General features: G+C 42.4%; 1 protein-coding gene across 1 annotated transcript in view; it reads right to left on the bottom strand.

Annotated features, from left to right (window-relative positions):
- Window positions 1–9,476: 9,476 nt before the first annotated feature.
- Window positions 9,477–14,468, bottom strand: part of LOC142102191 (von Willebrand factor A domain-containing protein 5A-like) — a 104,613-nt gene continuing 99,621 nt past the window's right edge. Inside the window, exons 16-19 of the mRNA XM_075186899.1 lie at window positions 12,656–12,703; window positions 11,680–11,879; window positions 10,988–11,114; window positions 9,477–10,158 (exon numbers count right to left, since the gene is read on the bottom strand). Of these exons, the coding sequence (XP_075043000.1) occupies window positions 10,079–10,158; window positions 10,988–11,114; window positions 11,680–11,879; window positions 12,656–12,703 (455 nt within the window). The 3' untranslated portion in view covers window positions 9,477–10,078. The remainder of the gene's footprint in view (window positions 10,159–10,987; window positions 11,115–11,679; window positions 11,880–12,655; window positions 12,704–14,468) is intronic.

The raw sequence follows: 14,468 nt of genomic DNA on the forward strand, positions 1-14,468 counted from the left end.
CAATTGAGGTCTTTTGCAACTTCCCTGGGCAGGCAGTTCCCAAGGTGGAATTAGGAAGTGATAAAAGAGGCTATCCTGAGAGCTGGATATGAGAGTGATTGGCTTTGGTCAAGAGGTGATGCTCTGCCAAAGAATCACTGTGGAACATATCTCACTGGATTTATTTGAACTGATTTTCTCACTTGCTGCACCTGCTATTGTTAATGGGGCCATGCTGTATATCATCCTGTTCTGCAGAATAAATCATTCTTCTTCTTTTCCTCTAAGACCGTGTCTGAGTGATTTGGGAACCACGTATCTTCACACCGTCCCTGATGGAGGGCACCTAGCGGAGGTGAATGGGCGACTATTCGAAGGACCTCACCCGATCGAGATACATCACCAGCTACATCACGCCCCATGTCGCCACGTACCCCAGCTGCGCACTCTAGTGCACCCAGACCTCGGGGTCCAGCAGTATCTGACCCTAGGAGGTGCTACATTTGCCAATAACTGGGACACATACAAAGAAATTGCCCACGGGGAGGAAGACCATTCCCTGGAGTGAGACCAGCTGTGCCCCGAGCTTCAGTGTACCAAGGAACATTAATTGAAGGTGGGGAGGGGTACTACGATCCTGATGCACCAGAGGCGGAGGAAGTAGTCTATCAGGTGGAGGTAGTAGCGACAATCGGGAAGGCTACCCCTGCAAATATGAAGGGACACCTGCAGCCTGTAAAAGTGAATTGCCAGGAACTGCAGGGACTCCGGGACTCAGGGGGCTTTTATTACTCTGATACGGCCCAGTTTAGTCCCACCTAACCAATGGATAAAGAACCGGAAAATCAAAATTTTGATGGCGGGAGGCCAGATTACAGTGGGACTTCTGGATGGTTTACCTAACCACAGTATTCTAGGGAATGATCTGGGTGGTGGATTGGCCAGTTACTTTGTGGGAGCTATTACTCGGAGTTGAGCACAGTCTTTGGAGACAGCTCCTGAGGACCCTCCCATACCAGCACCAGAAGTCTCTGTTGGATCAGCTGCCACACCACCTGAACCGCTGTCGTTGAGTAACACTGTACCAGATTTACCTGACATTGACATGAATCTGGGGGAGGTAGTTAGGACTGCATTTAGGGAAGCACAATGGACTGACCAGTCTTTAGATGTTCTCTGCAGTGCGGAGAAAAGGACAGATTGAAGACCTCAGGAGGATAGGATCATGTGGGAAGAAGGGCGGTTGTACAGGGTACCCTCCAAGGCTGACCCTCTAGAGCCAGGAGAGACTAGAAAACAGCTGATTGTTATCCAGCAGTACCATCTCCAGTTACTAGCACTAGTTCATGACATCCCCATAGCTGGCCACTTAGGGGTTCGTAAAACCTGTGCCCGGCTGCTATGACATTTCTTCTGGCTTAGAGTTAACCAGGAGGTCAAACACTATAGGTCCTCATGCGATGTATGCCAACGCTTTGGGGGACCCCCACATCGGGTCACCTTACAGCCCATGCCCATCATAGGTGAGCCATTTATGAGGGTAGCCATGAACATTATGGGACCTTTTAAGAAACTGAGTCGAACAGGGAAGAAGTACATCCTGACCGTATTTGACTAACTGAATAGATATACCGAGGCAGTGGCACTAGCAGCCATAGATGCTGAACATATTGCCCAGGCTCTCATGGACATCTTTAGCGTGTAGGTTTCCCTCAAGAAGTAGTCACTGACCAGGGGATGCAATTTCAAGGGGACTTGCTGCAAACAGTACAGGACAAATTTGGGGTCCATCCCTTCTGCACAACCCCCTACTATCCCCAGACTAATGATCTTTGCAAAAGATTTAAGCAGAGACCCAGCCAGCGCAAAGAATGACAGAGACTCAGCCAGTTTGAGGAACGGCAGAGACTCAGCCAGTGTGAGGAACGGCAGAGGCCCAGCCAACGGGAGGAACGACAGAGACTCAGCCAGTGTGAGGAACGGCAGAGACCCAGCCAGTGGGAGGAACGACAGAGACCGAGCCAGTGAGAGGAACGGCAGAGACACAGCCAGTGTGAGGAACGGCAGAGACACAGCCAGTGGGAGGAACGGCAGAGACACAGCCAGTGTGAGGAACGGCAGAGACACAGCCAGCATGAGGAAAAGCAGAGACAGCCAGTGGGAGGAACGGCAGAGACCCAGTCAGCGGGAGGAACGACAGATTGGGTATGCAGGGCATTTGATGAAGGGCAGACTGGGGTCCTGGAAGAAATGGGGGTGTGGTGAGGGGGTCAATACAGACAGGGTGCTAACTGATGGGATATGATGAAAGGCAGCCTGGGGTCTGGGGAGTAATGAAGATGTGGTAAGGGAATGATGAGGGGCTCAGTACAGGCCGATGGCCAGAGAGTGATGTTATCTGATGAAAGGCAAAGGGCAGGTTCCATGTAGTAATGGGGATGTGATGCAGGGGTATGGAGAAGGGCTCAGTACAGACCAGATGACACAGAGTGATGTTATCTGATGAAAAGACACAGGGCAGGTGATGTAATGAATTACTCTGATATAAAATTAAAGGAAGTCAGCGGAAGGCTCCCTGTGTTGTGCAGGGGCCAGAGGATGGCTCCCTGTGTTGTACAGGGCTGAGCGGATTGTATGTGTATGGATAAGTGAAGGCTCTACCTATTGTGCAGGGGTCAGATGAAGATTCTCTTTATTAAGGTTTATTTGGGGGTTCTATGATGTGTAGGGGTCACTAGAATAATTTTTGTATGGTGCAGGTTTCACTAAAAAGTCTCTATTTTGTACAGAGATCCAAGAAGGCTCTATGAATTTGAGGGTCACTGGAAGAGCAGAGGTTGGCTTGTGAGAGAATAGCTGGTGAACTGGGTGGCATGTGAGAGAATAGCTGGTAGACATGGGGAAAAGCTGTTGGTTATGAGGTAGTATGTGATAGAATAGCTGGTGTGCAGGGCAGATATTAGAAGCTTGTGGTCAGGGAGTGGATTGTGAGAGAAAAGCTAGATGATAGGTGGGGGCATATAAAAAAGTAGCTGGTGAGCAAGGACCCATATGTGGGAATAGCTGATGAGCAGGAGATTGCATGTGAGAAAAGCTGCTTGTCAGTCAGGTGTCATTGGAGAGAACCTGGTTGGCAGTGGGAGGGACATGTAATGATCTAAGGAGCAGGATGGCATGTGATAGAGAAATGCTGGTGGGCAGGGGGTTGGTGGCTAGTGGGTAGCTTGGTGATTTCACATTAGAAACATAGAATTTGACAATTATAAATAATTTCACTTTACGAAAAGCTATGAAATTCCATAGACGAAAAACCTTACGGTTTAATGTGTCCAATTAAGACTTGTTGCATTTACACACCATCTAAAATTTAAGAAAACTTTTGAAACTTTTCCACTCAAACTCCAAAAAGCAATAAAATTACGACGATTAAGGCAAAAGCCTTAATGGACGTGTTGCTTGCGCAATACAAACATGGTGCCATCACATCCTGTAGTTAGCTGCAGATTCAGCACTATCATGGAGTGAGATTGCTGTCACTCACAAAATAGTGGCACTGCTAATTCACAGATTTGTGTGTTATCTGGAATACACACAAGCTACTATTGCATTTTCAAAGTTTACCTTTATCATAGTTTAGGGCCTCAGGGCCTGAGTCATTAAGGAGAGCAAAGCATAAAAAAGGAGTAACTATGCACCTGGGCAAAACCATGTTGCATTGGAGGGAGAGGTAAATCTATTATGTGGGAACAGATTTATAGTTGGGGTAGGGCATGTCCTAGATCAGCTTTAAATTTCAGTGTAAAAATAAAGCTATCAAGTATTTGTGTTCTATATGAAAAAACAGACAATATTTAACTTATGTGCAAAATAATAAACTAATAAACTAATTTGTACCCCTTGCATTGTAACATGGTTTGACCCAGAGAACATTTACTCCTTTTTTTTGCCTTACTTTCCTTAATGACTTAGGCCCTCAGTGTCTTAGAAAAAGACAGTAGAGCAACTAAGAAAAAAAAGTAAAACTACAAAATAACAAAATATTTCAAATACATTTAATTGGTGTAGAAGCCTCTGCTTAGTTTGGTGTTCAGTAAGCAATGTTTGCCTTTACATTCCCTTATAAGGCTTGAGCTGACTTTTAACAACAATTCAAGGATACATAAAGCCAACATGACTTTACTAATAAAATATTTCCCGGTAAACTGCTGATTAGTGTAAATCCAATGCACAGAGAGCGCTAGAACAAAGCTGCAAGGGATATATACATAAAATTATAATATGTTCCTACATTAAATGTAAAATGAAAACTAGTTTATTTTAATATAATAATAATAAAGCATATCAGATGTATTTATTAATAAAGTAAAAACTTCATGCAAATGGATTGCCAACAATAATACAAAGTATGTTAAATGTGCAGTTAGTGCTCAAATCAGCATATACAGGTAGACACAGATGTTATAATTGCTCAGAGAAAATTAAGGAACCGAAGCTAGTCCAGCTCTGGTAAAAAACGAAAGGTCCTCCAAAGGGTAAGTCTTATTGCAGAAGTAACCCACTGGTTTACTAAATCCTCAGTTAACAAGGGAGAGTACTGATGTTCAAACGTGAATTAAGCGCTAGTAAATACTAAATCCTCAATATCCGGTTCTGTACAGCTAAATCTCGGTACATTCACAAACCAGGCTCTAGTATGTAGCTTCAAATTTGCATACACACTTATATAAATGACTATAAATCAGGACTAACGGGGATGGCTGCGGGGACTATCATCTGTGTATTCCAGTGAACTCACAAATCTGTGAATTAGCAGCTCCAGCATTGTGTGAGTGACAGCAATCTCACTCCATGATAGTGCTGAATCTGCAGCTAACCACAGGATGAGATGGCATATCATGTCTGTATTGCGCAAGGAACACTTCCTTTAAGGTTTTTGCCTTGATGTTTGTAATTTCATTGCTTTTTGGGGTTTGATTGGAAGAGTTTCAAAAGTGTTTTTAAATTTTAGATGGTATATGTGACTGGATCACTTATAAATAACTTATGGTATAAATTTATTTAAAGAAAATAGAACAGGGCGATTATTTATATAATTACAAATGTACTTATTTTTTATATTGTTTGTATGTTGGTAAAGGAGATATCTTTATTTCTGAGACCAGGGAAATAAATATGTTTGCTTTAAGTTTGCTAGAGGAAATGCATTATTTCTAACATATATATCTGATACAATAAGCCTTTGTGGATGAAGTCTTTTGTGTATCTTGGAGTATGGAAATGACTTGTTTGGGGTTTTGTAACTGTCTTTGGGAATGTGTATTCTGCAGCTGTCTGAAGAAATGACCCATGTTAATCTCATGTTAATTAGACCTTTTGATGTGTGAGGGTCCAGCACCTGGAATGTTTAATTAGACACAGGCAGGTTTAATTACCACCTGCTACTTGATTTCCTGCATCTAAAACAAGATACAGGAAATCACAGTGTCACCATCTGCCTCCTGCAGCTCCTGTTTGCCAGGAGCTATGTTGGACTTTCTGGATATATATAGTCTGCAGTACCACCATGCCTCCAAAGGGGCCACTGTGGCGCTTAAACTATTTCCCTTCCTGCTGAACTAAGCTCATTTTGTCAGGATGATTTACATCTGCTGCTACTCCTTAAAAGACAGCCTCACCAAGCAGCCTGGGCCAGATCACAGATCACTCGATCTCATAGGAAGCATTCTCCTTTGACTCCTGTTCCTGGTTATACTTACCTGTGTACTTGTCATTGTGTTTTTGCTGTTCACTCCAGTGCCACAGACACAGCTTCATCTACCCTGTTCCTGAGTTACACACCTATGTGGATCTCTGTGCTATTTCTCTCTGCAGCTCATTGCTTCTCAGTGTAACCTGTTCAGCTCTCTCCACCTTTCCAGAGGTATCAAACCCTGCAACCCGCAGGCTACTTGTCTCACCACCTTTCTAGAGCTATCCAACCCTGCAATCCGCAGGCTACTCATCTCGCCCTCTTTCCAAAGTTATCTGACCCTGCAGTCTGCAGGCTACCCATCTCTCCACTTTTCCAGAGATATCTAATCATGCAATCCGCAGGCTACTTATCTCTCCTCCTCTTTCAGAGGTATCCACCTTGCAACCCGCTGACTACTGCTTCTCACCATCGCTTTACAGTATTGCCTATTCCGCTGTTAAGATCTGTGGTTATATTACTGCCTTACCAGTTATTGCATCCTGAACCTGTATTACCTGTGTCTCTAATAAAACCACTTTGTTCACCTACTTTCTCTCTGTGGTCTTACCTTGGGAAACCTGACACACAGCAAGTTTTAGGATATCACAGATAAGTGTAAATATTGTTAGCTTTGCATTGCATGGAAATCCATGTTTGGGTAAACAAATTGCATCCTGATTCTAAAATTAGCTTAGACCTCAGGGGGCTGTTTTTTCCTGTGAGGCTGTGTCCAAATCTATATAAAAAGCATTGTCTTGTAGTGAAAATTGTTCTTCTTGTTTCATCTGACCTGCTCCCTGGTACCTTCAACCAGGGTGAGCAAATAAACATCACTTCCTTTAAAGTACTGGATGCCAGTAAGGAGTCCAGTGGTGGCAGCATTTGTAAGCCCCTCCTAATGCGGTTAGAGGGTGCATTTGGGATAACAAAAGGGAACGGTGACAAAGTAAGCCCAGCCGGTTCCCAGCAACAACAGACAGGGTGGATTAGGCGGTCCATCATGTCACAGTGTGTATATGCAACAAGCCTTAATTGGACATGTTAAATTGTAAATTTTTATTTTATATGGACTATATATGTTACTGCATCTATGTTTATTTCTGATATTATATATGTTACTGCATGTATGTTTATGCCTGCTATTATAGGTATGTTACTGCATGTATGTTTATGCCTGCTATTATAGGTATGTTACTGCATGTATGTTTATTTCTGATATTATATATGTTAGTGCATGCATGTTTATTCTTGATATTATATATAAGTCACTGCATATACGTTTGTTCCTGGTATTATATATATGTTGCTGCATGTATGTTTATTCCTGCTAATATACAGTATATATATATATATATATATATATATATATATATATATATATATATATATATATATATCTATATCTATCTATATATAAAAAAAGTTTGTTTGCAAGCGAATATCTTCGACACCCCTGCAACGATTCGAATGAACCCAAAGCGAGGTGTTCCAGTTTTATTCTAGAAATATTTTAAGGGACCAGGTTGGATCTCCCGTTTGAGTACACTGGCCAGAACTTTGACACACAGAGCCTGTTCTGAGCCTTCCACTGGATGGATTTGAACGAAAATTTCAAAAGACTTAACATTGGTTCCCAGAAGACATACTAGGGGGTGTAGGTTTCAGTCGGACTACCTGTTGGTGAACACTGGCCAGAACTTTGACCTGGTGACCCTGTTCTGGGCCCTCCACTGGATGGATTTGGTTTGTTTGCATTTGGACCAATTGGGATGAAACTAACGCAAGGTGGTCCAGTTGATCCTGGGCAGGTTTTAAGGGGGTTAGGAGTCCCGGTCGAACCTCCCGTTGGTGTACACTCAGCAAACCTTTGACCCGGGGAGCCTATTCTGAGCCTTCCACTGGGTAGATATGGACAAAAACTTCACAGACTGGTAACATTGGATGCCAGAATACATATTATGGGGTTATGGTCCCGGTCGGGCCTCCCGTTGGTGTACGCAGGTCAGAATTTTGATCTGGGGAGCCTGTTTTGGGCCTACCATTGGATGGATTTGGTTTGTTTGTCTGTCCGGTTATACTTTCGGACACCTCTGCACAGATTAGGATGAAACTAAAGCGAGGTGGTCCAGTTGGATTCTGGTCCAGTTTTAGGGGGGTTAGGGTTCCAGTCGGACCTCCTATTGGTGCATGTTAGCCAGCCAGAACTTAGACCCGAGGTGCCTGTTCTGAGAATTCCACTGGATGGATTTGGACAAAAATTTCACTGACTGATAACATTAAATCCCAGAAGACATTCCAGTGGGTTGAGGTACCGGTTGGACCTCCTGAAGGTGTATGCCGTTGGTGCATGTTAGCCAGCCATAACTTTGACTCAGAGAGCCTGTTCTGGGCCTTACACTGGATGGATTTTGATGACATTTAATATAAAAACAAAAACGATACTGGGAGCCACCTCAGGGCTGTGTTGGAAGAGCTGGCAATTATTTTTAAGTGTTGACAGTTACATTCAACTCATTGATAACTTAATAACTTGAAGATTTAAACCCGGACAACGCCGGGGATTGCAGCTAGTTGTAAAATAAATGAAAACTTTTAACAGTATAATCATTAATAAAAATCTAAAGAAAATATTTTATTTACCATTATATACATAAAGACTCGTACTGTCAGGGGAGGGCTGGCAAATTTCAGCCCGGGGGAGGCAAGACTAGACTGAGCGGCCTATTTTAAAGGAAAAAAAATGCAGGTGGCCCAGCCCACGATAGCCCACATACACGTTTCTCAGTTTAAATTTTTTGTTGTTTAGTAGATTTAAGTTTTATTTGTGTTCTTTTAAAACTGTTTTCTAGGATCCGCCACACTGCCTGTAGCATCCCACGTGGCTGCTAGGAAGCCGAGACACACATTACCCATCCGGTGCAGTGTGCCTATCAAACAACCAGGGCGCTTCTTCTGCTCATTCTTACTGTTAGGTGTATTTCTCTGCTAATAGCTGCAGAGGGGCTAGTCTCTATTGGAGCCCTGTAATTGGCTACCAGCACTATAAATGTCAGAGAGTGCTGTCAGTGATAGTGTTTGGAAGCCTCCTAGTCTGCTGCTATATGTACTACTGACTACCTGTTGCCTGACCTTTGCTTTGTTCCTGGAATTCCCTGAGTACAGCTGCAGGACCCATAGGGCCTGAGTTATTAAGGAGAGCAAAGCATAAAGAAGGAGAAGCTTTGCACCTGGGCAAAACCATGTTGCATTGGAGGGGGAGGTAAATTTAAAATGTAAGGACAGATTTACAGTTGGGGTAGGACATGTCCTAGATCAACTTTACATTTTAGTGTAAATATAAAGCTATCAAGTGTTTGTGTGCTAGTTGATTAAACAGCCAGAATTTAACTTATGTGCAAAACAATAAACTCATTTGCACCCCTTGCATTGTAACATGGTTTGTCCTGGAGAACATTTACTTTTTTTTTGCCTTCCTCTCCTTAATGACTCAGGCCCATAGAGTTCAACTGTAATTGCTGTTACCTTTCCTGATCCATGTGGCCTCATTGGTGACAGCAGCTGCCATCACGTCTTCTGCAAACAAAGGAAATAAGTGTCCTGTCTCATTGGACTTTGGAATGGAACGTGGGCCCCCTACTCCTGTGGGCCCCATAGCAGCTACACCCCATGCTACTACTATACTCCCCCATGTATATGAGGATGATAGAGCCATCAACTACTCCAGGTATACACACAACTTAAGAAAGAGAAAATCCTTACACAGACAGACAATAACTGTAGATTCTTTATTCACAATGATGATAAGTAAAATACTGCTGGACACAATGACAGCTGGTTAAATACTTGTTTAGAAACAGTCAATGAGCAGGTAAGAGGTTTACATAATGAGAGGACTGCAAGGATACAAGATGGAGTCGTCAGACCATGTGACTGGACACATTCTGAGTATGTAAGGCACATTAATAAATGTTTAAGGCTACAAGAATTGTATATAATTAAACCCTCCGAAGTAGAGATATATTTATGGGGTTTGTATCTGAAGACAGTGGAAATATAAACTAGGTGCGCTGTTATATACAACATCCACTAAGGTGTCATCCTCTAATGTTCAGATATCCAGGTGTTCTAGACTACACTAAGAATAACAGGACAATAATGGTTAAATAGTGCAAATGGATAATATTCTTCATTCCCTATCTTATTATCTGATCCCTTCTGAGATGAATGATATAACAAGGCACAAGACATTTTTTGCAATCTGAAGCTAAGAAAAGAGGAGAAGCAGCAACATCCTGAACTGCAGCAATATTCCAGCATCCAGGAGGAAAAGCCTTCAGCCATCTCGGTTCCTCTGCCGATCTCCTCCTCTTACAGGCCGAACACTTTAGGATCCACTGAGGATTTCAGCAACTCATTCCCGGCTCTGATAAACCCACTCAGGGAGGAGCCTGTGAAAACATTAAACAATGACTGTAGATTATAGCCGGATGCACAGGTGTTTGTATGGTAACCAGACATTGAAATCTGGATACACCTTACACACATTACACATACAACAAGAAGTTGTAGATAAACTTAAAAACAAAACAGTTTAAAAATAAATAAAACACAAAAAAACCTACAAAGAACACCAACATTTTAGGGGCATTTCACACACAAACGTTCCACATGTAATAACTATTGTGGGTGAGTGGAGGCAAATTCACATTAGTAGGAGGAAAGTGATGAGCTCAGTTTTTGACATCCTCTAAATCTTATCCTACTTATAACTTAGGACTTATAAGTAGCGCTGTACAAGGGTTCTAGCGTTGATGCTGGTTTGAAAGACAGAGCTTCAATGACAGTCCTCCACCCAACCACTTTCTCTGGACCATGTGGACTCTAGGGGCTAGATTTACTAAGCTGCGGGTTTGAAAAAGTGGGGATGTTGCCTATAGCAACCAATCAGATTATAGCTTTCATTTATTTAGTACCTTCTACAAAATGACAGCTAGAATCTGATTGGTTGCTATTGGCAACATCCCCACTTTTTCAAACCCGCAGCTTAGTAAATCTAGCCCTAGGTCTGGATGACTCTTATCATTCTTGCACTATACACTTCATACTTAGTGGTAAATGCAGTCAGTCATGTTTTGGAAGTAAAATGCAGCAAAAGTTTCAAAAGAAATAATAAAAAAAGAACTCATAAACTAGGTACAAGTACAGGTAACAGTCCCATGAACATACTGGATGATCTCTCTAAATCTACAACACTGTCCGGCTTCATTCCGCACTTACCTGCTCTGGACCTTATCCAGGAGATGGCCTTCCCCTCCAGTAACTCCCACTCATCTCTCTGCTCCTGACAGGAGGCGTGAAGCCAGATCACAGCCAGGAGTGTCGCCCACACTGCCGGGTCCATGTTCTGCAGAGGAGGAGAATATGGGTTTATATAAGAGGAGAAATGTTACCTATCTGGAGTACAGCGGCATCAGAATTCCTGCAGGTCTCACTCTATGATCCAATCAGTTCCCACTGGAAGCGTGAACAGAACATTATGATACATTGTATAATGGATACACAGGTAAATCACTTTCTCTGAGGACATTGGGATGCACAGATAAAACTAATGATGTTAGGCCCCACCCACAGGAGGCGGGACACTACCAGTGTAAATCCCTGATAACTATTTCTCTTCGTCAGACGTCTGGATGACACAAACTGTGACATAGTAACATGGTTCGAGTGGTTACATGTTAGCCCAGTAGCCCAGTGTCTGTGTTCAGGAACTTAGTACATAGATTGGACATTTTATGAGATACATCGGTGGTTATCCACTGACTGACTTACAAGCTTCCAGTGTTTCCTATATGTATGTATGTGCTTTCAAACAAAGAGAACATTATGGAAAAACAAACCCGTAGAAGATGCAGTAAAACTCCCACCCCCCATTATTACCCAGACGTCTGATATTATCAGGAACATAATACCTGATCGGGGTTCTTGTCTTTTAGGTTCTTCTCAGATACTCCCAGGATTGTGGATAATTCCGGGGTCATGTTCCAGGAGCCGTCAGCATTCTGCAGGGAAATCAGCTTCAACAGAGGGGGGGTCTCTACTGGGAGAGGTTGGGGGGTCTCCACCGGGAGACCTGGCGGACTATCTGTACCTTTAAAGGTGTTAAATAGGCCTGCGAGATTAAGGAAAGCAAAGCAAAAAAAAGGAGTAAGTTTGTTTCTGGAACAAACCATGTTATAATTCAAGGGGTACAAATTAGTTTATTATTTAGCACATGAATACTGTCTGATTTTACATCTAGCACACAAATACTTGATAGCTTTATTTTTACACTGAAATTTAAAGTTGATCTAGGACATGTCCTACCCCACATATAAATCTGCCATCACATTTTAAATCTACCTCCCCTCCAAAGCAACATGGTTTTGCCCAGGTGCAAAGTTACTATTTTTTAATGCTTTGCTCTCCTTAATGACACAGGCCCTTTGTGTTCAATGCCAATGACTCCAATATGTAAGTAAGAGAGACAGATGCAGCAACATTCTAGTAGTATAAACAGAATTATGCCCCATAAAGACACCAAAGTGGTTTTATGGGCATTAGATGTGACACTTGTGTCTCTGCTGTGTGTACATTATCATTCAGCACAACAGGATACAATATGTAATTAAATCACTGGCAGTAACGTGTTCTGATTGGTTAGTTCATGTAAAAACTGTATACATTTCTAATCAATGTGTCTGACAACCTTGCACAGCGCAGTTTCATATTAAACTGGAGCCTGCGGGTGTCAGTACAGACATAACTGCGGAACCCAAGAACAGGACCCTCCCACCCACTGGTGAAGTGGGATTCAGGGTTAAAACGACTTATGGCCTGAAGTATGTCTCTAAGGTTCTTCATATCAGGATAAAAGAACAGAATGTTAAAAGAAACAACTAAACATACCGTGTCCAGCTGGTCCACTCATTTCCATCTTTTTAGACATCTTCATTTCTGTAAGACATAACAATGAAAGCTGTGAGCAGCCCAGATCTTTCTATCAGACCATCCAGTATGGGATTATCAGGTGTCACATTATCTCTATAATGATCTACAGGACACAGACTGAGAACAGAAGACATCACACGCTGCCAGTTGGCTGAGTATTCAGTGACTGATCCGCACAGAGTTAATGTGGATCTCAGATAAATGCACAGAATTCTTAAACAATAATTGAGTGTTTTGCACAATATAACAATTTAGAATATAAAAATTATAGTTTTGATGTTCTGAATATGTAAAGAGATTGCATAATTATCATTATTTAATTTCTGCATACACGTTATAATTCTCTCCACGTATTGAGCAATCAAAATTGGATACACTCATTTTTGAACAATGTTTTGGATAAGACTGCATCAGTTTAGATCGCTTGTAGAGCGACACTTGTAAGAGCTCTTTGAATGTTATCAGAATATGAGAAGATAATTACAATATTAAATAGAGTTGCCCAGAAGCAGACAATATAGCCACTGATCAGGGTACTCCATGAATTACCTGCATTCACCTCCTCGACCCGCTGCTCTGACAGTTTACAGAGGAAGGCTTATCAAGGAAAGGAGCAAATTTGCACTTTGGCGAAGACATGTTGCACTGCAGAGGAGTCAGCAAATGTAAAATGTGCATGCAGATATAGAGTGTGGAAGAGGAACGTCTTAGCTTGGTGCTAAATTGCAGTGTAAAAACAAAGCTGTTCAGTGTTTGTGTGCTACATGCAAAACCAGCCAGTTTTTTCCGGCATGCAAAAGACAAATACATTTGCACCTCTTACAGTGCAGCCTGGTTTGCCCACAAGCAAATCTGGGCAAACGCCCCATTCATCAAGGCAGGCATACTGAGCGCAACGTGCGTTTATTTAAAAATGCTCATTGCGTACTCCTGAATTCAACAAGGAACAGAACTGAAGATACGGGCGTTGATGAATTCGGGTGTAGTTGCGCTCTGCTCTACTACATGATACACTGCAGGATACATCCTTCTTGTAAGGACAGTCTGATAAAAAAAAAAAAAAAGAGGCCCAAATACTTTTAAGTGTAAAAGCTGAGCTGGTAAAAAACAGTCAGTAGAAGAAACTGTATGTTCAGATTCAGAAATGACACAAATCCCTGAGGAGAGTCTATCCACGAGTGTTATGTGTAAGCCTGACCTTTCTGATACTGTACTCATAAAGAAGCGTTCTTTCAGCATTTCTGCATATGTGTGGATGAGCAGCCCAAGTGTAGCCAGTGATACACAAATTGAGGATGCCACTTTGGATTGGCAACAAGATGAGGGGGATGTGTAGCTGACGACGGCGCTAATGAGGGTGTTGATGACGATGATGTTGTTTGTGTAGGTCCTGCACCAGTGGAAGCAGTTCTTGCACATGATAAAAAGAAAAAAGCCATTGTCCTGCCTGGACATAAGACCTAAAAATCCACTCTTATTTGTCGAATTATTTTTACCCAAATCCTGACAACAGTTCTCTAGCCATTTGTAAAGCCACACTCAGTAGAGGTAGGGACCTTAACCATCTAGGAACCTCACCCATTTTACGCCATTTGAAGAGAGTTCATGGGAAGCTTTTGGGAAAATCAGAAATTTATGCTAAAAAAATAACAACAATCAGTCCAACATCAGCTCCCTCCCTTCTCTCAGCTAGATCCCAACACCTGCAATCTACACCCCCAACATCTTCCTTATCAATATCCTCACTATTGATCGGAGTTAGTCCTGCGTC

This window comes from Mixophyes fleayi, chromosome 1 (assembly GCF_038048845.1).
Source record: "Mixophyes fleayi isolate aMixFle1 chromosome 1, aMixFle1.hap1, whole genome shotgun sequence".
In the NCBI taxonomy this organism is placed as follows: Eukaryota; Metazoa; Chordata; class Amphibia; order Anura; family Limnodynastidae; genus Mixophyes; species Mixophyes fleayi.